Source organism: Schistocerca americana, chromosome 9 (genome assembly GCF_021461395.2).
Source record: "Schistocerca americana isolate TAMUIC-IGC-003095 chromosome 9, iqSchAmer2.1, whole genome shotgun sequence".
In the NCBI taxonomy this organism is placed as follows: domain Eukaryota; kingdom Metazoa; phylum Arthropoda; class Insecta; order Orthoptera; family Acrididae; genus Schistocerca; species Schistocerca americana.
This window is the reverse complement of record NC_060127.1, coordinates 120,015,665-120,043,152: the sequence shown is the minus strand read 5'-3', so window position 1 is coordinate 120,043,152 and position 27,488 is coordinate 120,015,665. Positions and strand designations below refer to the sequence as shown.

General features: G+C 41.7%; 1 protein-coding gene and 1 pseudogene across 1 annotated transcript in view; both read left to right on the top strand.

Annotated features, from left to right (window-relative positions):
• LOC124550960 (poly [ADP-ribose] polymerase tankyrase-1-like) overlaps positions 1-27,488 on the top strand; it is a 111,279-nt gene that overhangs the window by 17,014 nt on the left and 66,777 nt on the right. The window contains exon 3 of the mRNA XM_047125775.1: positions 12,570-13,040. Within this exon, the coding sequence (XP_046981731.1) occupies positions 12,570-13,040 (471 nt within the window). The remainder of the gene's footprint in view (positions 1-12,569; positions 13,041-27,488) is intronic.
• On the top strand, positions 23,030-23,147 carry LOC124551439 (annotated as a pseudogene).

Sequence of the window (27,488 nt, the reverse complement as noted above, 5' to 3'; positions counted from 1 at the left end):
ATATAGTGGAGATGCTGAGTTGCAGATAGGCACAACAGAAAGACTGTCACAGAGAAAGCTTTTGGTCATTAAGGCCTTCGTCAACAGTAGATGTATATACACACACACACACACACACACACACACACACACACAACTGCAGTCTCAGACAATTGCAACCACACTGCGAGCAGCAGCACCAGTGCATGATGGGAGTGGCAACTAGGTAGTTGCCCCTACCTAGGAGGCTGGGGTGGGATAGTGTGGTGGGGGCGGCAGAAAGTGAAGTGCTGCAGGTTTGACGGAGGGCTGGGGAGAGATGTGGGAGGAGGAGGGAGGGGGGGGGGGGGGGAAGGTAGCGGAAAAGGACAGCGAGTTACCACCTGCGCAGTTCAGAAAAGCTGGTGTTTGTTCGTGGAAAGGATCCATGTGATCACTAGGGAGAGATGTGGAGGGGAGGGGGGGGGGGCGGGGGGAAGTAACAGAAAAGGGCAGCGAGTTACCACCTGCACAATTCAGAAAAGCTGGTGTTCGCGGGAAGGATCCATGTGACAAAGGCTGTGAAGCAGTTACTGAAATGGAGGATGTCATGTTTGGCAGCATGTTAAGCAACAGGGTGGTCCACTTATTTTTTGGCCACAGTTTGTCAGGGGCCATTCATGCGGACAGACAGCTTGTTGGTTGTTATGCCCACATACAATGCAGCTTAGGTTGTAGATCACATGACTTGTTTCACAGGTAGCCCTGGCTTCGGTGGGACAGGTGATTTTAGTGACCAGACTGGAGTAGGTGATGGTGGGAGGATGTATGGGACAGGTCCTGCATGTAGGTCTAGGGGTACGGAGTTGGGAGCAGGGGTTGTGTAAGGATGGACCAATATATTATGTAGGTTCGGTGGATGATGGAATACCACTGTGGGAGTAGTTGAAGGATAGTGGGCAGGACATTTCTTATTTCAGGGCACAACGAAAGGTAGTCGAAATGCTCGTGGAGAATGTAATTCAGTTACTTAAGTCCTGGGTGGTACTGAGTTACAAGGGGACCTTGCCATTGATTGGGAGGCTTGCATGTGTCAGCGATACAGATAGCCAGTAGGTGCAACCACAACAGAGTGGAACCTGTTGAGAGGCCAGACAAACATGTGGTTCCCGAAAAGGGGCAGCAGCCTTCTCAGTGGTTGCAGGGGCAACAGTCTGGATTATTGACTGCTCTGGCCTTACCGCGAGCAGCTGAAAGCAAGAGGAAACTACAGCTGTAATTTTTCCCAAGAGCATTCAGTTATACTGTATGTTTAAATCATGGTGGCATCCTCTCGAGTAAAATATTCCAGGGTAAAATAGGCCTGATTTGCATGTCTGGGTGGGAACTAGTGAGGAAAATGTTATCAGGAGAAACAAAACTGGCATTCTGCAGATAAGAGCATGGAATGTCAGAGCCCTTAATCAGGTTGGTAGGTCAGAAAATTTTAAAAGGGAAATGGACAGGTTAAATTTTGATATAGCGGGAGTTTCTGAAGTTTAGTGGCAGGAGGAGCAGGACTTATGGTCAGGTGAATACAGGGATATAAATACAAAATCAAATAGGGGTAATGCAGGAGTAGGTTTAATAATGAACAAGAAAATACAAATGTGGATAAGCTACTATGAACAGCATAGTAAGCACATTATTGTAGCCAAGATACACACAAAGCCCACATCCGCCACAGTAATGCAAGTTTATATGCCAACTAGTTCTGCAGATATGATGAGGAGATTGAAGAAATGTACAATGAGACAAAAATAAAAGTCAAGGGAGATGAAAATTTAATAGAATGGAGTTCGATAGTAATTTTGCACAGATCATTGCTAGTACTTGGTTTAAGAATCATGAAAGAAAGTTGTCTATGTGGAAGAGACCTAGAGACACTGGAATGTCTCAGAATGATTATAAAATGGTAACAGATTTTGGGACCAGATTTTAAATTGTAAGACATTTCCAGGGGCCGTTGTGGTTTCTGCCCACAATTTATTGGTTATGAACTGTAGATTAAAACTGAAGAAATTGCAAAAAGGTAGGAATTTAAGGAGAAGGGACCTGGATAAACTGCAAGAACCAGAGATTGTGAGAGTTTCAGAGGGAGCATTAGGGAACGATTGACAAGAACACAGGAAAGGAATACAGCAGAAGAAGAATGGGTAACTTTGAGATATAAAATAGTAATAGCAGCTGAGGGTCAAGTAGGTAAAAAGTAGAGTAATAGTACACTGTATGAATATCAAGATCTGAAATGGAAAACCAGTCCTAAGCAAAGAAGGGAAAGGTGGAAGGAGTATATAGAGGGTCTATACAAGATATATGTACTTGATGGTAATATTATGGAAATGGAAGAGGATGTAGATGAAGATGAGATGGGAGATATGATACTGTGTGAAGAATTTGACAGAGCACTGAAAGACCTAAGTCAAAACAAGGCCCCAGGAGTAGGCAACATTCTGTTAGAACTGTTGATAGCCTTGGGAGAGCCAGCCATGACTAAACTCTTCCATCTGGTGAGCAAGATGTATGAGACAGGTGAAATATCCTCAGTCTCCAAGAAGAATATAATAATTCCAATTTCAAAGAAAGGAGGACTGACAGGTGTGAATATCACCAAACTATTAGTTTAATAAGTCATGGTTGCAAAATACTAACACGATTTTTTTTTTAATTTTATTTATTTATTTATTTATTTATTTATTTATTTTTTTTAATAGAAGGATGGAAAAACTGGTGGGAACCAACCATGGAGAGGATCAGTTTGGATTCCAGAGAAATGTAGGAATGCACAAGGCAATACTGACTCTACAACTTATCTTAGAAGATAGATTAAGGAAATGCAAACCTACGTTAGCATTGGTAGCCAAAGAGAAAGTTTTGTCTATGTTTACTGGAATAATCTCTATGACATTCTGAGGGTGGCAGGGGTAAAACACAGGGTGTGAAAGACTATTTTCAACTTGTACTGAAACCAGATGGCAGTTATAAGAGTCAAGGGGCATGAAAGGGAAGCAGTGGTGGAGAAGAGAGTAACACAGGGTTGTAGCCAATCCCAGATGATCAAGCAGTAAAGGAAACAAAGGTAAAATTTGGAGTAGGAATTAAAGTTCAGTAAGAAGAAATAAGAACTTTGAGCTTTGCCTGTGACATCATAATTCTGTCAGAGATGGCAAAGGATTTGGAAGAGCAGTTGGACAGAATGGACAGTGTCTTGAAGGGAGAATATAAGATGAACAGCAACAAAAGCAAAATGAGGATAATGAAGTAAATCAGATGATGCTGAGAAAATTAAATTAGGAAACGAGGAACTTAAAGTAGTAACTGAGTATTGCTATTTTGGGAGTAAAATAACATGACGGCTGAAGTCGTGAGTATATAAAATAAAAACCAGCAATGGCAAGGGAAGTGTACCTGAAGAAGAGAAATTTGTTAACATTAAGTATAGATTTAAATGTCAGGAAGCATTTTCTGAAAGCATTTGTATGGGATGTAGCCATGGAGGTGAAACATGGATGATAAACAATTAAGACAAGAAGGGAATAGAAGCTTTTGAAATGTAGTGCCATGGAAGACTATTGAAGATTAGATGGGTAGATCACATAACTAATGAGGAGGTACCAAATAGAATTGGGGAGAAAAGTAATTTTTGCCAGAGCCTGACTAGAAGAAGAGATCAGGTGGTAGGACACATTCAGAGACATCAAGGGATCACCAGATCACCAATTTAGTATTTGAGGGAAGTGTGAGGGGTTTAAAATTGTAGAGGGAGACCAAGAGATGAATACAATAATGAGATTCAGAAAGGTGAAGGTTGCAGTAGTTACACAGAGATGAAGAGGCTTGCAGAGATAGAGTAGCATGGAGAGCAGCATCAAACCAATCTTTGGACTGAAGACTACAACAACAATGCTAAAAATTACAAGATATTAATATATAGTGTTTGTATTAAATAATCTGGTTTCATTATCATTACGCAAATATGGTTTCATAAACAGTAGCTTTCTAATAAGATAAGTTTTGTCAGTTCTGCCAATATTAGCGCATAACTTTCCTTAAATGACATTTGTGGGTAACATGTACATTTACAAATATAACCTCCAGGACAGAGTTCAAGTTACAACAGTGCGTAAATATAATAAACAGTTTGTGTTTTCATTGATACAAATTATTTTTGATCTCTCTGCATGTTGTTATATTCATTCTGATATTACTATTACTCTGTCTGCAGAGCATTGCATAAACTCATAAAATGTGACAATATTAAATAATAAAAATCTTTTGTTCAGTTGTGGGAAACATTGCACATGCTTTTATGCTAATGTCCCTCTCATGTCAGCAAAGTGATGCATGATAAGGTAATACAATTAGTAATTAAAAAATTCCTTCCTTCAGTTTCTCAGTACTGTTAAGATATCATCATCTAAGGTAAGGAACACTGTAGAGGTACACGTTCTTGTGCAAGTATTCCTGTCATTGATATTTTATAAATCTTCATACAATGACAGATAATTATGTTTTGTGTTTAAATTATAAGATTAATACTTATTAATTCTTGATGTCTAATTTCATTGGGATCTGTATGCACCTCTACCATATTATTGTCAATATATTTTAGATGAATGAAATCCTTTATTTTACAAATTGATTTTGGTCGCTCTGTGACCATCTTCAGTGCAAGACTATCCAAATCTTGTAGGCCCATATCATAATAGCACAACATTTTCTATGAGGTGTAACATGTATGTGGGATCAGCAACTGTGAAGGTTAACTGTAAATTTAAAAATTATTGTATGCAATAAAAATGAAGATACCTGGTGGAAGTAATCATCACAGTATATATTACACCTCATAGAAAATATTGTGCTATTAAGATATGGGCCTACAAGGTTCAGATAACTAGCACTGGAGATGATCACAGTAATCGAAATCGATCCGTAAAATAAACCATTTCAGTATTTATGATTGATGCTGCCATTCATCCAAAATATATTGAATTATTAATCCAGTCAGATGTCTCTCTACAAGTGATAACTTACATGTAAATTCAGTTAAACCAACTCCTTCTCTGAACCAATTAAGTTACATTACAGTTAGGCAACAAATACCCTTCACAATTTATCTCCTCACTTATTATCAGCAATTTCACAAACATATAATCCAAAGTAACCCACCTTTCAAATTACTTCAAATGTATTGTGTAAATAGCATTCATATTGTCTGTGATACAAATATTCTTTTGATGTAACATGCTGAAAGTGTACACATCATGGCTGAAGAGTAAACTTTCATTTCAACATCTCTGTGACCTACCATAAATTATTCATATAAGTTTTGCTAATACACATCTCTCAGGATGAAATAAAAGCAAAATTAAGTATACAAGTGCATCTCTCAACAAACAAATGAACTCAAGTGTAAGTTTATAAGTGTGCCACTAAGGCTATGTGCCTTTAACATACAAGGGTAATCCCAAAAGTAAGGTCTCCTATTTTTTTATAAGTAAATAGACCTGTTTATTTCTACAATTTTTTACATCAGTTTACAGCTTGAACATTCAGCTATATTTCGACATAATCACCATTTCTGTTGATGCATTTTTGTAGACGCTGTGGCAGTTTTCGTATGCCCATGTCATACCAGCTTGCCAACATGCTGTTCAGAAAGTTATGAATATCTTCTTTCACCTTGTCATCAGAGCTGAATCGCTTTCTGGCCAAATGTTCCTTTAACCTAGGGAACAGGTGATAGTCACTGGGTGCCATGTCAGGACTATAGGATGGGTGGGTGATTATGTTCCACTGAAACTGTTGCAGGAGAGCAACGGTTTGCCGAGTGATGTGTGGGTGAGCGTTGTAATGGAGAATTTGTACGCCATTTCTCAGCATTCCTCTTCTCTGGTTCTGAATTGCCTGTTTGAGTTTTGTCAGAGTCTCACAGTACCTATCAGCGTTAATTGTGGTCCCAGCGATTCCGCTCAGACGACGAGGTGAAAGAAGAGGTTCACAACTTTCTGAATAGCATGGCGGTGAGCTGGTATGACATGGGCATACAAAAACTGCCACAGCGTCTACAAAAATGCATCAACAGAAATGTTGATTATGTTGAAAAAATAGCTTAGGAGACCTTACTTTTGGGATTACCCTCGTAGTAAAAGGTAAAATACAGGTGGAGTAAAATACTGTAATACACAACAAAACTCTCTAATCATCTTGGTCCCTGACCACTGATCTTGCAATACATGAACAGTGAACAACTCATAAATACAAGGAAGGGCATTTATATGACAAGATTATTGACTAAAAGGGTTCACAATGTGCTGTGACTTGCATCACAAAATCTTTTCTGCATGTTATTCAATATGTCTCTGCATAGATTCTGTACATGTCCCATAAAACATAGATAACTTATGCCTTATCAGTCAAATATTTCCAGTAACATAATGGGGTATGTAGACATTCATTTCACTGAAAATAATTTTTAGTAGTGTGTGCAGCATGGACAGTGTAGAACTCTTTCATGTAAGAATGTTTGAGACATTATATTGATAAACCCTAATTATTTCTCCCTCATGGTCTGCTAGACACTCAGCAGCTTGATGACAAGAACAAAATTGTAGAGTAACAATGTGTATCACAAACTCTGTTTTCCCTTTATCAGCAGCATTGAAATCATGTGAAATTTGATATGAAGCCAATATGTATCTATAAAGTAGCTTCAAATGAAATTGTGTGCATTGTTTCAAAACAGTAACCATCTCCTTCCTACTCAATACAACTGAACTACAAAATTATTCACAATATATATGTGAAGTATGTAACGTGAATTTGTAGCAATATTCTCATTATAATATGGTGATTTGTAATAGAGTAATTCTTGCATAGTAACATTTAAACAAAGTACCTCCCTCTCATCTCTTAATAGTCTGAAGAAATGTATCTTCCAGCATCAGTAGTAATTCATGTGTGTAGCATGTTTCTATGATTGCTAGTACAACTGACTGATTTCAAGTATATAATTACATGTGCGTAGTTAACTATTCGCTTCAGTTTGACTCTGCATAATTTAATTTTAAGCAGTATGTATACAAATATGCTGAAATTAATTCAGAAAGAAAATTAAAAAAAATGTTTTTGTTCACAGATGAGATTTTTTGAAAGATTAGCATTTCATCTTCTGTAACTGAGTAACTTTGCTACATGACTTTCTGTTGGATTGGTAGCCAGAAAATATACAGAAATTAATTTGTTTTATGTTTTCATGCCTCAAGAAGCTTTCCTCTGTGTTGAAAGTGAATTGTGCCCCTATATCATAGAGCTTTTCTCAGTGGGTCTTGTGATTAATTTTGAGAATAGATCAACCATTACAAAAATGTAGCTGTAACCACCTTTAGGTTTTGGTAACTGGCCAAAAAAATTCACCCTTACTAATTCTGTTTGTGTTTCAGGTAGAATGTTTTGCATATACACCACTGGCCATGAAAATTGCTACACCACGAGGATGACATGCTACAGACATGAAATTTAACCAACAGGAAGATGTTGTGGTATGCAAATGATTAGCTTTTCAGAGCATTCACACAAGGTTGGCGCCGGTGGCGACATCTACAACGTGCTGACATGAGGAAAGTTCCCAACCTACTTCTCATACACAAACAGCAGTTGACCAGTGTTGCCTGGTGAAATGTTGTTGTGATGCCTCGTGTAAGGAGGAGAAATGCATACCATCACGTTTCTGACTTTGATAAAGGTCAGATTGTAGCCTATCGCGATTGCAGTTTATCATATCGCGACTTGCTGCTCACATTGGTCTAGATCCAATGACTGTTAGCAGAATATGGAATCGGTGGGTTCAGGAGGGTAATATGGAATGCCGTGCTGGATCCCAATGGCCTCGTATCACTAGCAGTTGAGATGACAGGCATCTTATCCGCATGGCTGTAACGGATTGTACAGCCACATCTCGATCCCTGAATCAACAGATGGGGATGTTTGCAAGACATCAACCATCTGCACGAACAGTTGGACAACGTTTGCAGCAGCATGGACTGTCAGCTCGGAGACCATGGCTGCAGTTACTCTTGATGCTGCATCACAGACAGGAGTGCCTGTGATGGTGTACTCTACGATGAACCTGGGTGCACGAATGGCATAACATCATTTTTTCAGATGCATCCAGGTTCTGTTTACAGCCTCATGATGGTCGCATCCGTGTTTGGCGACATCGCAGTGAACGCACATTGGAAGCGTGTATTTGTCATCGCCATACTGGCATATCACCCGGCGTGATGGGATGGGGTGCCATTGGTAACACGTCCCGGTCACCTCTTGTTCGCATTGACGGCACTTTGAACAGTGGATGTTACATTTCAGATGTGTTACGACCCGTGGCTCTACCCTTCATTTGAACCCTGCAAAACCCTACATTTCAGCAGTATAATGGACGACCGCATGTTGCAGGTCCTGCACGGGCCTTTCTGGATACATAAAATGTTCGACTGCTACCCTGGCCAGCACATTCTCCAGATCTCTCACCAATTGAATATGCCTGCTCAATGGTGGCCGAGCAACTGGTTCGTCACAATACGCCAGTCACTACTCTTGATGAACTGTGGTATCGTGTTGAAGCTGCATGGGCAGCTGTACCTGTACACACCATCCAAGCTCTGTTTGACTCAATGCCCAGGCATGTCAAGGCCGTTATTATGCCCAGAGATGGTTGCTCTGGGTACTGATTTGTCAGGATCTATGCACCCAAATTGCGTGAAAATGTAATCACATGTCAGTTCTAGTATAATATATTTGACCAATGAATACCCATTTATTATCTGCATTTGTTCTTGGTTTAGCAATTTTAATGGCCAGTAGTGTAGTCTGTACATGTTTTATTACTAACTGTTGTTCTCTGACATATCTGTTACAAGTTGCTAAAAGATTTTTATTCCTTCTTGTTGTGTTATAAAAATACAAATTAACTTGATGTACAGTACAACTTTTGCTTTTCACTTCATTCCAATATAGCTTTTTACTAGTTTCCAATTTGCATCATGATTCTGATTCCACTTGATGTCCTTACAAATGTTAGTTATCTCCTTCTCATCTTTAATTCCCCTTGTAAACATAATTTTGAAATTTTTATCATATTTCCCCACATTCTTTTCATTCTCAGTCCCATGCACACACACCCCCCTCCCCTCTCCCCCACCAGTGGTGATCTGGATATGCATCAGCCATCATATTTGCTTTGCCATTAACATATCTAATGGTGCAATTAAGCTGTTGTAGAAAAATTGCCTAGGATGTGATCCTCTTGTGGTATAACAAAACATTCCTGTAAATAGCTCAGTGCTATTTCTAACTGTGTAAATTTTTTTCATGTTTCTGTAAAGTTGTACTTGCAAAAGTGATTGTACAGTGCTCCACCTTCCCATCTACAGATTTTGTTTTAAATAAATGGGGCCCAATCTTTACTATGCCTGCTATCACACGTTATACAAAACAGTAGCGAAAGATCAGGTGTGTATAAGATTTTGCAGTCAGTAAGTTGTTTCTTTCTTTTCTAAAAGGCTTACTGGCAATTTTCATCCCAAATCCAAATACTGTTTTTCTTAAGAAGAGTATTTAACCCTTTCTGCATCTTGATTCCAAATGGCATCACTAAGTATTCCTGGCTTTTTTGAGCTTCCCAATGCTTCAATGATACCGCTTGGCATCGCTTCACGTAGTTCCAAGTTTGGCCAACAGATCACAGTGGCATTTGCTTTCATGACTCACCATTTGTTTGAAGTGCAGAACAGAAAAGTGTCGTGAGTTGTGCTACTGCATTTGTGAGTGAACAATAACTGTTGTGTTTAGTTTAATTTTGTGTATACTGAAATTCTTGGTTATGGAACCAACTGTACTTAGTTCCTCAAGGGCAAGGGAAAGAAATACGGTAAGTTTACAATACAGTTATGTATGCATCTTTTTGAGTAATTATTATGTAATTTCTAATGATGCCATTTGGAATCATTGTTTTATTTATTAACCAATAGCTTCAAAAGAACTTTTGCAATGGATATGGCGTATGTGGAACATATACAGTAAATATTCATCACAAAAAAATTTTCCCCAATTTTTTTTCCAAATGTGATGCACAAAGGGTTAAACATGGTGCATTAAGGGCTTGTGTTTTTACATATTTTCTGTAGAAGTTAATTAACACAATGAATGACTTAAACTCTTTTTATAAAAGAAGAAATTTTGCTGTGACCGAGGTTTCTCCTCATAGGGCAAAACTCCCTTCTTTGTTAAGCTGTGTCCCAGAAACTTCAATATTGTCACTGCAAACTTACTCTTGTCTAAGGTTATTGTATTCACTACATCCCCTTTCTATGCTCCCACCCCTAGCTGTTCATTTTTTGTAGTTCCCCCTCAACAATTCCTATTTTTCAAATTTGAATAGAGTAAGGTTTTATGAAAAATGGCTCAGGAGGTTTCAACTTTAATTTACACTCTCAGTTCCTCATTCTTGCAGTCTTCTCACTAAACACATCTTGATATTCAAATAAAAATTCTTTCAGTTCCTTTTTCTGATCTAGTCAGGCCGAAATGCCTCATTAACTTTTGAATTTGGCAATTCATAATACCCATCATTTCTTACTGCATTCTTCATCAATTACATATAATTGTTTATGTATTCTTTAAGTATCAATTAACAGCAGTTGAACCAGAGCAGATGTTTTTGTACTTGATAAAACTGAAATGAAATCGATAACCAAATATGAAGCAACACAATCAGTTGAGTTTTAAAATTAACATATAAATGGAATAAGAATGTTACAAATTTATGTAAGCCTGTGAATGTGGCAGCCTGATATCTCAGGTCAACACTTCCTGTCTTTCATATTATAACAATCAAATATTGGTACATTTCATTTTGTTATAACATTCTCCCATGTCATTGACCTATCCCCCATTACGCCCAGCAATTTATAACTTGCACTCTTTTAGATCTGAGCCTCTAAGCTTGAAGTAATATTGTTAAAGCTATGTGCTTCGTTTGCATGTACTTTCATTTCATCATTTTCTGAGTATTGATAATGTATTACTTTCACTGAAGTAATTGTTTCCATTTGTTCATATTTAGAGACCTTCTCTTTTGTAAGTTGCCTTTCGAAGCACTGCTGATGGCAAATGAGTTATCATCTGCTTACATGACAGCATTTCCACCTATTATTTTGGATATATTATTTTCATATGAAATAAGTTATATGCCAAGCACTGATCATTGTGGCACACCATATTTAACATATTCAAAATTAGAATACACTGATCCACCAGAACATTATGACCACCTACCTAACACCCGATATATGCACCTTCGGCACGGATAGCAGCGGTGATCCATTTTTGGCAAGCAAGTAATAAGGCTTTGGTAAGTCACTGGAGGGTGCTGGCACCACACTACACAAGTGACCTGATTCCTGTAAACTCCAGAGAGGGGTGCAATGAGCTATGATGCCATGTTCAATCACATCCCAGATGTGTTCAGTCTGGTTCAAATCTGGTGAGATGGGGGTCAGCACATTAATTGGATCTCACCACCGTGTTCCTCAGACCTCTCCATCACACTCTTCGCTTTATGACATGGTGTATTATCTTGTTGAAAACTGCCACTGCTGTCGGGAAACACGATCATCATGAAGAGGTGTACATGGTCTGCAACCAGTGAAGATACTCCTTAGCCATCGTGGTGCCTTGATGAGGTCAACAGGACCATGGATTCCCATGTGAATGTTACTCAGATCGTAATACAGCCACCACTGGCTTGCCTCCATCCTGCAGTTCGGGTGTCAAGGAGCTGTTCCCCTAGAAGAAGAAAGATTCATGCCCTCCCATTGGCATGATGAAAAAGGTATCAAGATTCATCAGATCGTGCAACACTGCCACTGTGCCAGTGTCCACTGCTGATGGTCACGTGCGCATTTCATTTGTAATTGCCGATGTCGCGGTGTTAATGTGGCTCGTGCACAGATTGTCAGCTACAGAACCCATCGTTAGGAGCATTCGGTGTAGTACTTGTTCAGACACACTTGTAATATCCCCATCGCGCTTAGTTTTGCCACAGTTCGCTACCTGTCCTGTTTCACCAATCTGTCCAGTCTGCAGCATCTGACATCTGTAATGAAAGGTGGCTGCCCAAACAAGACATCTGGACTTGGTTTCGCCTTTGTTTCTCCACATGTTGAAAATACTCATCATGGCACTCCTCAAACACCTGACAAGTCGTACTGTTTTCGAAATACTCGTCCGAGCCTCTGGGCCATCACACTCCACCTTAAGTCACTCGGGTATATCACGCACCTTCCCTATTCTACACAAGGAAAGCACATTCACTGATACTGTATGCTCCGTGAGTGTGTCGGACTAGCAGTCATTCCTCACTAGGTGCCGCTGCTATTGCCCGCACGAGGTTACATCTACAGTAGGTCAGTGGTTGTAATGTTCTGGCTGATCAGTGTTTACTCTTGCAATAGTACCTGTAATATGCATGTGTATTTACAGTGGAGTGTCAGATATTAACTTCTTTTTTACAGAAACACTTGTCAGGAGGAGATGGACAGAAAACTACTCCAGGCAGTTGAAAACAAGGGGCCAAAGGAGGTCGAAGATCTGCTAGCCACAGGAGCATACGTGGGGGCACGGGATGCGAGCGGGAGGAGTGCCCTGCACAGTGCAGCTACCACGGGAATTGCATCGTGCCTGCTGGAGGCTGGTGCGCTTGTCAGTGCGAGGGACAAGTGGCACCGTACGCCTCTGCATGCAGCCATACAGAGGGGCAACACAGATGTGGCTCGTCAGCTGGTGGGGGTCTCTGGTAATGTGAATGCTGCTGACTTGTACGGGGACACGCCACTGCACTTGGCGGCACAATTGGGCAAATACGATATCGTAAAGGTGCTGCTGACTGTGGGTGCAGATAAGGGTGCTAGAAACAATTTGGGTGAGACACCCTCGGATGTGGCTGAGCGTTATAAAAGTGAGAGTCTAGTACTGGCCATGCTCAGGTAATTCTTACTTTCTAACAAAAACATCAGTAAAATAAAATGTACACAATTGCTTCTTTGATTTGTTATATGAATGTTCACACAACTGCAATAAACACTGTGTCCAGATGGTGTAGCAGTTCATGCAGCTGCCTAGTAAGCAGGAGATCCCAGGTTCGAATCCCAGTCCAGCTCACATTTTTCACTCACTGCCATTGGTTCCTCATAGATAAAGTCCCAATGCGACTGACATCAATAGTTCCTTCTTTTTTCTTTCCTTTTCATTCTCCCCCCTCCACCTTCAATTTATGTAATTTGCTTTGTTAGTTAGTCTAACATCGTCCCCTTCGTCTTCACCTAACGTCCCCTCTCTTCTTGGAGTCTCAATAGCCTGCCCTTTCTTTTTAACATCCAGAACTATCAGTTCACTTTTACTTTCTATGTGTCCATTGGCAGTACTACACAGTTCACCCACAATACTCTCATAAGTTATTAGCTCCCTCGACTGACAAGTGGATAACTGCCCACTACTTCAACTGTTTTTGTGATTGGGCTATGTTTGACATTGCTGTTGTTTAAAAAGGATGATAAAGAGTCGGAAAACTTATGTTACATTAAAAAGTGTAGTGGGAAAGACGAGACGTTTATCGATAGCAACAGTGTATTTTTGTGCATCACATTTGTAAGATATTAGATGACACCCATCTGTGGTCCTGAATTTGATGGGAAAAAAACATGTTCTTTTAAGGACACACGGATGATTTGTGAAATATACAAATATGACAGGGAACAAATACAGCATTGAGGGACTAAATGGTGTTAATTTTGTTTCCTGGTCGTACTAAATGGAAATGATGTGATATATTCTGATTCATGAAGTATATTTGAGACTGACAGAACAGAATCTGGTGAAGATGGATCATTTGTTGAGATATATATATAAAAAAATAGAGGGAAACATTCCACGTGGGAAAAATTATATATAAAAAAACAAAGATGAGGTGACTTACCGAACGAAAGCGCTGGCAGGTCGATAGACACACAAACATACACACAAAATTCAAGCTTTCGCAACAAACTGTTGCCTCATCAGGAAAGAGGGAAGGAGAGGGGAAGACGAAAGGAAGTGGGTTTTAAGGGAGACGGTAAGGAGTCATTCCAGTCCCGGGAGTGGAAAGACTTACCTTAGGGGGAAAAAAGGACAGGTATACACTCGCACTCACGCACATATCCATCCACACATACAGACACAAGCAGACATATTTAAAAGACAAAGAGTTTGGGCAGAGATGTCAGTCGAGGCAGAAGTGTAGAGGCAAAGAAGTTGTTGAAAGACAGGTGAGGTATGAGTGGCGGCAACTTGAAATTAGTGGAGATTGAGGCCTGGCGGATGACGAGAAGAGAGGATATACTGAAGGGCAAGTTCCCATCTCCGGAGTTCGGATAGGTTGGTGTTGGTGGGAAGTATCCAGATAACCCGGACGGTGTAACACTGTGCCAAGATGTGCTGGCTGTGCACCAAGGCATGTTTAGCCACAGGGTGATCCTCATTACCAACAAACACTGCCTGCCTGTGTCCATTCATGCGAATGGACAGTTTGTTGCTGGTCATTCCCACATAGAATGCATCACAGTGTAGGCAGGTCAGTTGGTAAATCACGTGGGTGCTTTCACACGTGGCTCTGCCTTTGATCGTGTACACCTTCCGGGTTACAGGACTGGAGTAGGTGGTGGTGGGAGGGTGCATGGGACAGGTTTTGCATCGGGGGCGGTTACAAGGATAGGAGCCAGAGGGTAGGGAAGGTGGTTTGGGGATTTCATAGAGATGAACTAACAGGTTACGAAGGTTAGGTGGACGGCGGAAAGACACTCTTGGCGGAGTGGGGAAGATTTCATGAAGGATGGATCTCATTCCAGGGCAGGATTTGAGGAAGTCGTATCCCTGCTGGAGAGCCACATTCAGAGTCTGGTCGAGTCCGGGAAAGTATCCTGTCACAAGTGGGGCACTTTTGTGGTTCTTCTGTGGGGGATTCTGGGTTTGAGGGGATGAGGAAATGGCTCTGGTTATTTGCTTCTGTACCAGGTCGGGAGGGTAGTTGCGGGATGCGAAAGCTGTTGTCAGGTTGTTAGTGTAATGATTCAGGGATTCCGGACTGGAGCAGATTCGTTTGCCACAAAGACCTAGGCTGTAGGGAAGGGACCGTTTGATGTGGAATGGGTGGCAGCTGTCATAATGGAGGTACTGTTGCTTGTTGGTGGGTTTGATGTGGACGGACGTGTGAAGTTGGCCATTGGACAGGTGGAGGTCAACGTCAAGGAAAGTGGCATGGGATTTGGAGTAGGACCAGATGAATCTGATGGAACCAAAGGAGTTGAGGTTGGAGAGGAAATTCTGGAGTTCTTCTTCACAGTGAGTCCAGATCATGAAGATGTCATCAATAAATCTGTACCAAACTTTGGGTTGGCAGACTTGGGTAACCAAGAAGGCTTCCTCTAAGCGACCCATGAATAGGTTGGCGTACGAGGGGGCCATCCTGGTACCCATGGCTGTTCCCTTTAATTGTTGGTATGTCTGGCCTTCAAAAGTGAAGAAGTTGTGGGTCAGGATGAATCTGGCTAAGGTGATGAGGAAAGAGGTTTTAGGTAGGGTGGCAGGTGATCGGCGTGAAAGGAAATGCTCCATCGCAGCGAGGCCCTGGACGTGCGGAATATTTGTGTATAAGGACGTGGCATTAATGGTTACAAGGATGGTTTCCGGGGGTAACAGATTGGGTAAGGATTCCAGGCGTTCAAGGAAGTGGTTGGTGTCTTTGATGAAGGATGGGAGACTGCATGTAATGGGTTGAAGGTGTTGATCTACGTAGGCAGAGATACGTTCTGTGGGGGCTTGGTATCCAGCTACAATGGGGCGGCCGGGATGATTGGGTTTGTGGATTTTAGGAAGAAGGTAGAAGGTAGGGGTGCGGGGTGTCGGTGGGGTCAGGAGGTTAATGGAGTCAGGTGAAAGGTTTTGCAGGGGGCCTAAGGTTCTGAGGATTCCTTGAAGCTCCGCCTGGACATCGGGGATGGGGTTACCTTGGCAAACTTTGTATGTGGTGTCGTCTGAAAGCTGACACAGTCCCTCAGCCACATACTCCCGACAATCAAGTACCACGGTCGTGGAACCCTTGTCCGCCGGAAGAATGACGATGGATCGGTCAGCCTTCAGATCACGGATAGCCTGGGCTTCAGCAGTGGTGATGTTGGGTGTAGGATTAAGGTTTTTTAAGAAGGATTGAGATGCAAGGCTGGAAGTCAGAAATTCCTGGAAGGTTTGGAGAGGGTGATTTTGAGGAAGAGGAGGTGGGTCCCGCTGTGACGGAAGACGGAACTGTTCCAAGCAGGGTTCAATTTGGATGGTGTCTTGGGGAGTCGGATCATTAGGAGTAGGATTAGGATCATTTTTCTTCGTGGCAAAGTGATACTTCCAGCAGAGAGTACGAGTGTAGGACAGTAAATCTTTGACGAGGGCTGTCTGGTTGAATCTGGGAGTGGGGCTGAAGGTGAGGCCTTTGGATAGGACAGAGGTTTCGGATTGGGAGAGAGGTTTGGAGGAAAGGTTAACTACTGAATTAGGGTGTTGTGGTGCCAGATTGTGTTGATCGGAATTTTGAGGTTTTTGGAGGGAGTGGAGCTGGAAGTGGGAGATTGAGTAGATGGGAGAGACTGGGTTTGTGTGCAATGAGAGGAGGTTGAGGTTTGCTGGAAAGGTTGTGAAGGGTGAGTGAGTTGCCTTTCTGGAGGTGGGAAACCAGGAGATTGGATAGTTTTTTGAGGTGGAGGGTGGCATGCTGTTCTAATTTACGGTTGGCCTGTAGGAGGATGCTCTGAACAGCCGGTGTGGATGTGGGAGAGGAAAGATTAAGGACTTTTATTAAGGATAGGAGTTGACGGGTGTGTTCATTGGCTGAGTTGATGTGTAGGTGAAGGATTAGGTGGGTGAGGGCAATGGATTGTTCAGTTTGGAACTGGTATAGGGACTGATGGAAGGAAGGGTTGCAGCCAGAGATGGGAACTTTAAGTGTGAGGCCTTTGGGGGTGATGCCAAATGTCAGACAAGCCTGAGAAAATAGAATATGGGAGTGTAATCTGGCTAGGGCGAAGGCATGTTTGCGGAGGGAATGTAAATAAAACTTAAAGGGGTCGTTGTGGGGGTGTTGTGAGGGTGACTTGGTATTAGACATGAGGTGAAATGAAAATGAAAATAAAAATATATGGGGAGAGATGAAGGTGAACCGGAAAGTAACTGGAGATCTGTTTAGCCTCATTTTCATAATCTGCCACCCAATACCACTCCTAGCAATTGTTAGCCTCATTTTCATAATCTGCCACCACAATACCACTCCTAACAATTGTTAGCCTCATTTTCATAATCTGCCACCACAATACCACTCCTTTTAATATACTACGCGCAGTTTTTTCGAAATTTTCCCGAATTTCTCCGTCCTTTAACATGTTTTGGCGGCAACACAACCACCTAACCTTTATGCACATCGTTGTCTATCAACCCAAGTCCAACATAGCCCAGCTGTACCCAACACCTTTTCGCCTTTTTTCATTCCAGATCTCCAGTTACTTTCCGGCTCACCTTCATCTCTCCCCATATATTTTTATTTTCATTTTCATTTCACCTCATGTTACACTTTCCACCTTCTAATACCATGTCACCCTCACAACACCCACACAACGACCCCTTTAAGTTTTATTTACATTCCCTCCGCAAACATGCCTTCGCCCTAGCCAGATTACGCTCCCATATTCTATTTTCTCAGGCTTGTCTGACATTTGGCATCACCCCCAAAGGCCTCACACTTAAAGTTCCCATCTCTGGCTGCAACCCTTCCTTCCATCAGTCCCTATACCAGTTCCAAACTGAACAATCCATTGCCCTCACCCACCTAATCCTTCACCTACACATCAACTCAGCCAATGAACACACCCGTCAACTCCTATCCTTAATAAAAGTCCTTAATCTTTCCTCTCCCACATCCACACCGGCTGTTCAGAGCATCCTCCTACAGGCCAACCGTAAATTAGAACAGCATGCCACCCTCCACCTCAAAAAACTATCCAATCTCCTGGTTTCCCACCTCCAGAAAGGCAACTCACTCACCCTTCACAACCTTTCCAGCAAACCTCAACCTCCTCTCATTGCACACAAACCCAGTCTCTCCCATCTACTCAATCTCCCACTTCCAGCTCCACTCCCTCCAAAACCTCAAAATTCCGATCAACACAATCTGGCACCACAACACCCTAATTCAGTAGTTAACCTTTCCTCCAAACCTCTCTCCCAATCCGAAACCTCTGTCCTATCCAAAGGCCTCACCTTCAGCCCCACTCCCAGATTCAACCAGACAGCCCTCGTCAAAGATTTACTGTCCTACACTCGTACTCTCTGCTGAAAGTATCACTTTGCCACGAAGAAAAATGATCCTAATCCTACTCCTAATGATCCGTCTCCCCAAGACACCATCCAAATTGAACCCTGCTTGGAACAGTTCCGTCCTCAGTCACAGCGGGACCCACCTCCTCTTCCTCAAAATCACCCTCTCCAAACCTTCCAGGAATTTCTGACTTCCAGCCTTGCATCTCAATCCTTCTTAAAAAACCTTAATCCTACACCCAACATCACCACTGCTGAAGCCCAGGCTATCCGTGATCTGAAGGCTGACCGATCCATCGTCATTCTTCCGGCGGACAAGGGTTCCACGACCGTGGTACTTGATTGTCGGGAGTATGTGGCTGAGGGACTGTGTCAGCTTTCAGACGACACCACATACAAAGTTTGCCAAGGTAACCCCATCCCCGATGTCCAGGCGGAGCTTCAAGGAATCCTCAGAACCTTAGGCCCCCTGCAAAACCTTTCACCTGACTCCATTAACCTCCTGACCCCACCGACACCCCGCACCCCTACCTTCTACCTTCTTCCTAAAATCCACAAACCCAATCATCCCGGCCGCCCCATTGTAGCTGGATACCAAGCCCCCACAGAACGTATCTCTGCCTACGTAGATCAACACCTTCAACCCATTACATGCAGTCTCCCATCCTTCATCAAAGACACCAACCACTTCCTTGAACGCCTGGAATCCTTACCCAATCTGTTACCCCCGGAAACCATCCTTGTAACCATTAATGCCACGTCCTTATACACAAATATTCCGCACGTCCAGGGCCTCGCTGCGATGGAGCATTTCCTTTCACGCCGATCACCTGCCACCCTACCTAAAACCTCTTTCCTCATCACCTTAGCCAGATTCATCCTGACCCACAACTTCTTCACTTTTGAAGGCCAGACATACCAACAATTAAAGGGAACAGCCATGGGTACCAGGATGGCCCCCTCGTACGCCAACCTATTCATGGGTCGCTTAGAGGAAGCCTTCTTGGTTACCCAAGTCTGCCAACCCAAAGTTTGGTACAGATTTATTGATGACATCTTCATGATCTGGACTCACTGTGAAGAAGAACTCCAGAATTTCCTCTCCAACCTCAACTCCTTTGGTTCCATCAGATTCACCTGGTCCTACTCCAAATCCCATGCCACTTTCCTTGACGTTGACCTCCACCTGTCCAATGGCCAACTTCACACGTCCGTCCACATCAAACCCACCAACAAGCAACAGTACCTCCATTATGACAGCTGCCACCCATTCCACATCAAACGGTCCCTTCCCTACAGCCTAGGTCTTTGTGGCAAACGAATCTGCTCCAGTCCGGAATCCCTGAATCATTACACTAACAACCTGACAACAGCTTTCGCATCCCGCAACTACCCTCCCGACCTGGTACAGAAGCAAATAACCAGAGCCATTTCCTCATCCCCTCAAACCCAGAATCCCCCACAGAAGAACCACAAAAGTGCCCCACTTGTGACAGGATACTTTCCCAGACTGGACCAGACTCTGAATGTGGCTCTCCAGCAGGGATACGACTTCCTCAAATCCTGCCCTGAAATGAGATCCATCCTTCATGAAATCCTCCCCACTCCGCCAAAAGTGTCTTTCCGCCGCCCACCTAACCTTCGTAACCTGTTAGTTCATCCCTATGAAATCCCCAAACCACCTTCCCTACCCTCTGGCCCCTATCCTTGTAACCGCCCCCGATGCAAAACCTGTCCCATGCACCCTCCCACCACCACCTACTCCAGTCCTGTAATCCGGAAGGCGTACACGATCAAAGGCAGAGCCACGTGTGAAAGCACCCACGTGATTTACCAACTGACCTGCCTACACTGTGATGCATTCTATGTGGGAATGACCAGCAGCAAACTGTCCATTCGCATGAATGGACACAGGCAGACAGTGTTTGTTGGTAATGAGGATCACCCTGTGGCTAAACATGCCTTGGTGCACAGCCAGCACATCTTGGCACAGTGTTACACCGTCCGGGTTATCTGGATACTTCCCACCAACACCAACCTATCCGAACTCCGGAGATGGGAACTTGCCCTTCAGTATATCCTCTCTTCTCGTCATCCGCCAGGCCTCAATCTCCGCTAATTTCAAGTTGCCGCCACTCATACCTCACCTGTCTTTCAACAACTTCTTTGCCTCTACACTTCTGCCTCAACTGACATCTCTGCCCAAACTCTATGTCTTTTAAATATGTCTGCTTGTGTCTGTATGTGTGGATGGATATGTGCGTGAGTGCGAGTGTATACCTGTCCTTTTTTCCCCCTAAGGTAAGTCTTTCCGCTCCCGGGATTGGAATGACTCCTTACCCTCTCCCTTAAAACCCACTTCCTTTCGTCTTCCCCTCTCCTTCCCTCTTTCCTGATGAGGCAACAGTTTGTTGCGAAAGCTTGAATTTTGTGTGTATGTTTGTGTTTGTTTGTGTGTCTATCGACCTGCCAGCGCTTTCGTTCGGTAAGTCAGCTCATCTTTGTTTTTTTTATATATATATATATATATATATATATATATATATAGTTACAATAGAGGGAAACATTCCACGTAGGAAAAATATAACTAAAAACAAAGATGATGTGACTTACCAAATGAAAGTGCTGGCAGGTCGACAGAAACACAAACAAACACAAACATACACACAAATTCAAGCTTTCGCAACAAACTGTTGCCTCATCAGGAAAGAGGGAAGGAGAGGGAAAGACAAAAGGATGTGGGTTTTAATGGAGAGGGTAAGGAGTCATTCCAATCCCCGGAGCGGAAAGACTTACCTTAGGGGGAAAAAAGGACGGGTATACACTCGCACACACACACATATCCATCCACACATATACAGGCACAAGCAGACCCACGTGATATATATATATATATATATATATATATATATATATATATATATATATATATATATATATGTGTGTGTGTGTGTGTCACGTCAAGGTAAGGGGCTAGCAAAAATTTCACTCCCTATATGCAATGAACAGCAAATATGTGTATGAAACTTTGCAAATCCAAAAATAGTATGTGAAGAACTTCAACCTTATGCACCCCAAAGGGTAGCAAATTCTGCATTGTGCAATTGAAATTTACTAAAAATGAACACTTGTAAATCTATGGAAAGTTATCTGGGACTAATAAACAACACTGTAGCAGATCTAACAAACAATGGTGACAAAACTGAAGATGGAGGTTCTAGCAATTACTATTCAACATGGACTTCCGGACGAATGGGATGCAGTATTTACAGCTTTATGAAATTTGCTAAATAATGATTTTAGGTGTGGTATTATTAAAAGGCATCTGCTTGCTAAATGTGGTAGACATTATGAATATGATAAGATGAACATTGTGCAATGTCATTGAAAGCTAATACTGGTGATCAAAGATACCAAAAATGCACCATTTTCAGAACATGGAAAAAGGACAGGAACAAATAAAAACTGTGTGGTGTTGTGGTCACGTGACGAATTTTTCACGATACCACGATCATGATATGCAGTCTGTTTTTCACATTTACTCAAGTTCAACACTACGGAAGGATCGGAAGGGGAACAGTGACACTAGCATGGCTGAGAGCTATAATGATTGTGGAGAAGGGAGTGGTGAGCATGCAGCAAATTTCATTGTGTTGCCAACAGCGGTAATCTGTACAATGTACTTTGGCATTTTATGAACATCTGCCACATTTAAAGTGCAATTTGCCTAAATCCCTTTGGAGTTCAAACTGAACTGACTTTAAAATTGGACAAATGCTTAACAACAGTACTCATTTCTGTGAGACACTAGAAGACTAGATAGGGGCCAGTGGTGCGCTTACATTTTCTTGTTGCCATGCTGTCAATGCTTGCCTTGGAGTATGATGGGAATGAAAAGGGGTGTACCAGATGGTTCAACACTGACAATGAGAGAGTGGCGGGCAGGCAGTATGTTTGGAAGCAAGAGACATTGTAACATTCTCACGTCATATGAAGACAGTAAGTGTTCTCCTGCTTACATGGCAGATGCTCCATCCATCTGAGCCATCGAGGTATATCAACAACACCTTTTGGCAGCTGAGGTTTCAATTAATTATCATTTATCCTAGAGAAGCTGCACGGTCATCAATGATATCTGTTCTTTCGAGAACAGTTACTATCTTAATATATATAGTTAAAGGCTACCCAGCCATTAAGCTCCGTCTGTGCGAATGCGCACAGGTTGCCCAAACTCTTACAGGAATCGACACCTTAGTGTGTGTGATTAATGAGTGGATGGGAAATATCTACTACAAACATTACGTATGTAGATTGTGGACAATTGGGAATGTGGGTCTCACAGGAAGCATGCAAGGGATAAGTCCCTGCAGTCGCACTATTGATCTGTGTCCTCAGTGGCTCAGATGGATAGAGCATCTGCCATGTAAGCAGGAGATCCCGGGTTCGAGTCCCGGTCAGGGCACACATTTTCAGCTGTCCCCATCGAGGTATATCGACACCTGTTGGCAGCTGAGGGTTTCAATTAATTATCATTTATTCTCACATCAGTATAGAAATGAATTCCAATATGTATTGGGAGAAAAACGGCAATGGCCTTGCCGCAGTGGATACACCGGTTCCCGTGAGATCACCGAAGTTAAGCGCTGTCGGGCGTGGTCGGCACTTAGATGGGTGACCATCCAGGCCGCCGTGTGCTGTTGTTATTTTCCAGGGTGCACTCAGCCTCGTGATGCCAATTGAAAAGCTACTCGACTGAATAGTAGCGGCTTCGGTCAAGAATACCATCATCACGACCAGGAGAGCGGTGTGCTGACCCCACGCCCCTCCTATCCGCATCCTCCATTGATGATGACATGGCATTCGGATTGTCCCAGTAGGCCACTTGTGGCCTGAAGATGGAGTGCTGTGTCCTCAAGTTCCATCAAAATGACAGCCTACAGAAATAGCAACATATTTGGAAGAAACAGCCAAATATTTGTGACAGTGGAGATAGAAATTTCACAGACATGCTATTAGGATCATGATGATGATTACTATTATTATTATTATTATTAAAAATAGTGATATCACAGACTACAGGTTTAGTAAGCAAAAAAAAAAAAAAAAAAAAAAAAAATAGGTAGAAAAGGGAAGTCCAAAAATAAAGGAAACCCTTTCTTTTTCTTTCCTAATATGATTAAAATTCAGACAATGAATGCATGGCGTAAGTTTTCAATGGATATAATATTAACTTTTTGCAGGTACTTCATGTTAATAAAACAGTTTGTAGTTTTGATTAGTCATCACAAGTTAAAAAATAATTTTTTTTTCTCTGGGAGCCTCTTATAGGAAAGTGGGTCATCTCATATTCAGTGTCATTGTATACTCAGGTAAATCAGTAATAATATCCATTCAAGAAAATGACAAGATAGATGGGATTTCAGCAGACTTATGCATATCAGAACACTGCATGAAAATTGTTGAAATTGTACAGATTCATTTTTCTGGATAAAAGGTAACATCATACTTCTGTAGAACCAATAAAATGAAAAGGAGGGCTGTATGTGTTTATTCTTGGTAGGTCGTGCTAAACACTTGCCAGTGCCGATGAATTTTCTCCCTTCCAGTTTCGCCTGCACAAACAATAAATGGGTGCACTATCCCATGTTCATCCTTACGCCCTGCTTTAACATAATGCGTGTTTGAAATGGCTGGAACACAAGGATCTGCAGACTTTCATAAAATTCTGGAGGCACTACATATCCCTACCCTTAGCTCGAACACTCGTTATTTTGCACACAACATATATTTTAATAATTTTTTTTCTTAACGCTTATCTTGTTACTTTGTACTACATAAAAACATTAGGTACAAAAACTCTCTTCCATCTCCGGTATTTCATTAAGCTGTTGGTAATATCTTTCATAGACATAGTAGTATAATAAACTAATAGTACAACAAGTATTAGCTATTTCCAATAGATTTATCTACTCTTGCTTCCAGGATTGAGCCAAAATAAATCCCTCCCCTTAACCAGTTTCAAAGTTCAGACATTATTCTGAGCCTTTCTTTTTTTTTTTTTTTTAAAAAAAAAAAAAAAAAAAAGCTGTTGCAATGATAACCACTGGTTTTCCAGGTCTGAAAAAAATTTGTGGTACTGGGGGTTTTCTATTTTGTCTATCTCCTCGCGCAGGACTTGTCTTTTCTATTTAAAAAAAATTTTAGAATTCAAATTTACCAGAAGAAACTTCCACTACAATCTCAGGTCACTATACCACCCTCTCCCTTTGGGTTCCAATCTACGTAAGGGTTGATACTATGAAAACATCTCCTTCCTCATCGTTGGGTAGGTACGCCCCTTCCATTTATACTAAACTATGGTACCAGTCAATCCCCTTTTTGGTGCCCCTGCCCGCACAGTATAGGTCACCCTCCTCTGGGTCTGCCTACCTGCCTCTCTTTCTCTCATTTCTTCTATATTCGATGCACCCTCCCGATCTTCTCTAACAATGATTCCTAGTCTTGCCTCTTTTGTACTCCTCTGCATACTATTTTATTTAAAATTTCCTGGTAAAATTTCTATCTACCTCTCCTTTCCTCCTCCTGAGTCCTTCAGCTTACCCACTTAAATTCTTCGCTTGTTCATTGCTTACAGCTTACTTATATAGCCTTAATAACTAAATATGTTTCGTCCATGGTTGTAACTTTATTTCTTTTCATCAGGCTATTCGGTCTGCACAATCCTATTATTCATCAGAAACTTATTTGACTCGATACCTCCGGCTTAATATCTGTACTACTATAGCTATGAACACAGGTGGATATACACTTCGTCCCCCCTTGTTCCTTTAGAACTTACGATGTGCAACCGTCATTACTTAGCACATGTGCTCGAGCTGTTCCTAAGCACTACCTCCCCCCTTATCTATGACAGTTGTTACATCTCCCTATGTATTACTTCTCCGCATCTTTGTATTTAATTGTTTGGGTGTGGAAGTGTGATCGCGTGTCCTGATTCTTCGGCCCACTAAGGTTCTTAGTTGAAGATTTTTAGAAATCACGGAAAAGAGATGGACTTCAGTGATAGAAGTATATGAATGTGGACTGAGGGAAAGATAGATTGGTGCTCTTAAGAGAAGTAAGAAAGGAAATAAAAGAATTGGTTGCTAAGATCGAAGAAAGAAAGAAGACAGCCCCAAAGACAGGAAACCCTTCCAACCCCCCTCCCCCAGGATCCCCACTTCGCCGGTACTTAAGTGTGAAGCCGGAGGAGGTATGATGTTCAGCATCTCCTGCAGAATGGACATTCTCACCATCGCCTTTGAAGTCCCCGAAGAAAAGATCTTAGCAACTCCTATCGAATGGCAAGTGATGAAGAACCAGTCACACTTGTTTGCGAGGGTTGTATGAAGGGCATGGTGTGTAGGTCATGTCTGTGCCTATGCTACCCACCCCTTTCAAAATTAGCTATAAACCCTTCCTAACCACATCACACTTCACAAAAAATATAAAACATTCTATAAAAATAGAAATTATATACACTATAATCAAATAGTTATTCAGTTAGTCACTTCACTTTATATTTCATACACATGTTCAGTTTATGTCATCTAGCTATCATTCTTCATAACAGTACCATCATGTTATATCTCCTGTTAGAATGTTACCCTGTTAGTTTTATCTCATGCTTAGAGGTTACTGTTTATTGTGACTCCTTAAATTAGTCATAATTGTGTAGTCATAATTGGTCTCTTTTAATACTAATATGATAGGATAGCTTAAGGGCTATAAATAGATTACAGGATAGTCGAAGATTTGAAGGGAGTTCGATGTAGGAAAACTAATGTGGAAGCAACACCGAACCCAAATCAGGAACCGGTGGACGTCACTTCACCCGTTGACACAGAACGTCAACGTCCCTGGGGGTTTTGTACATATTGTTTTACATACTTGACATTATACATTCCCTTTTCCTCTCCTGCCACGGGATCTACTAAATATAGGTTTTTTGGTGTACTATTGATTGAATACAATAAGGTCCTATGTATTTCAGAAAAAAATTAGTGTGTTTCTTTTTTCAGTGCTGAACTTCGAAGGTGTTGTTTTACTAATATTAAGTCATCTATGTGGTATTCTGGGTCAGTTGCGGTTGCATTGTATTTATCTACCCTTTGTTGGGCGCTTCTATGTAAGTTTCTACCAACTCTTTCCTGAATTGTTTGGTGGTCAGTAGCTTTTTGCTACGGCCACGTAAAACACTGAATTAGAGGTTCTCCTATAAATGGCTTGCCAATGGCTTCTGCGGGTGTCATTCCTGTAGACAAATGTGGTAGTTAGTTTAAAATAAGCTCAAAATCTTTAATCCTTTCCGCCCATGAGGTATGAGTGTCGTGGCAATAAGTGCTGCACACCCTACCAATCTCTTTCATTACTCTTTCACAAGGGTTCGAAGATGGATTATAGTTGGATATTAAAATGTGACGTGTATTTTCCCAGGCTAAAAATTCCTTAACTTCATGGCTGGTAAACTGAGGTCCATTAACAGAAAGAAAACGTCTTGGTTTACTTGTAGCTATAAAATATTCTTGCAAACACTTGATCAGGGTTTGCGCATTAGCCTTCTTAATAGGATACAGTCTTACATATTTCGACCAACATTCTGTAAGAACTAATATATAAGCCAACCCTCCCTTCCCTTTGGGTATGGGTCCAAAAAAATCGGCAGCTGTGAGGCCATGTAATGCTTTAGGATTAATCAGATACATCTTATACTTTACATGGGTATTATTCTCCTTAGCTATCTGACAGATGTCACACGTTTTAATAGTAGTAGTTACCTTACGTCCTAATTGCTTAAAATAATAAAACTTATTCATGTGAGCTATACACTTTTTCACTCCAAAGTTTCCATATCCACTATGAATGTACTGTATTAATTTAGACTCTGCTATTTGTGGTATACACAGCCGCCAATAGCTTGACTCTTTGCTGTTTCTCCAGAGCAAGTTGTGATTTGTTACCTTCCACTGTTCCCTTTTGTTTACCGGTAATGACTCTCTTATACA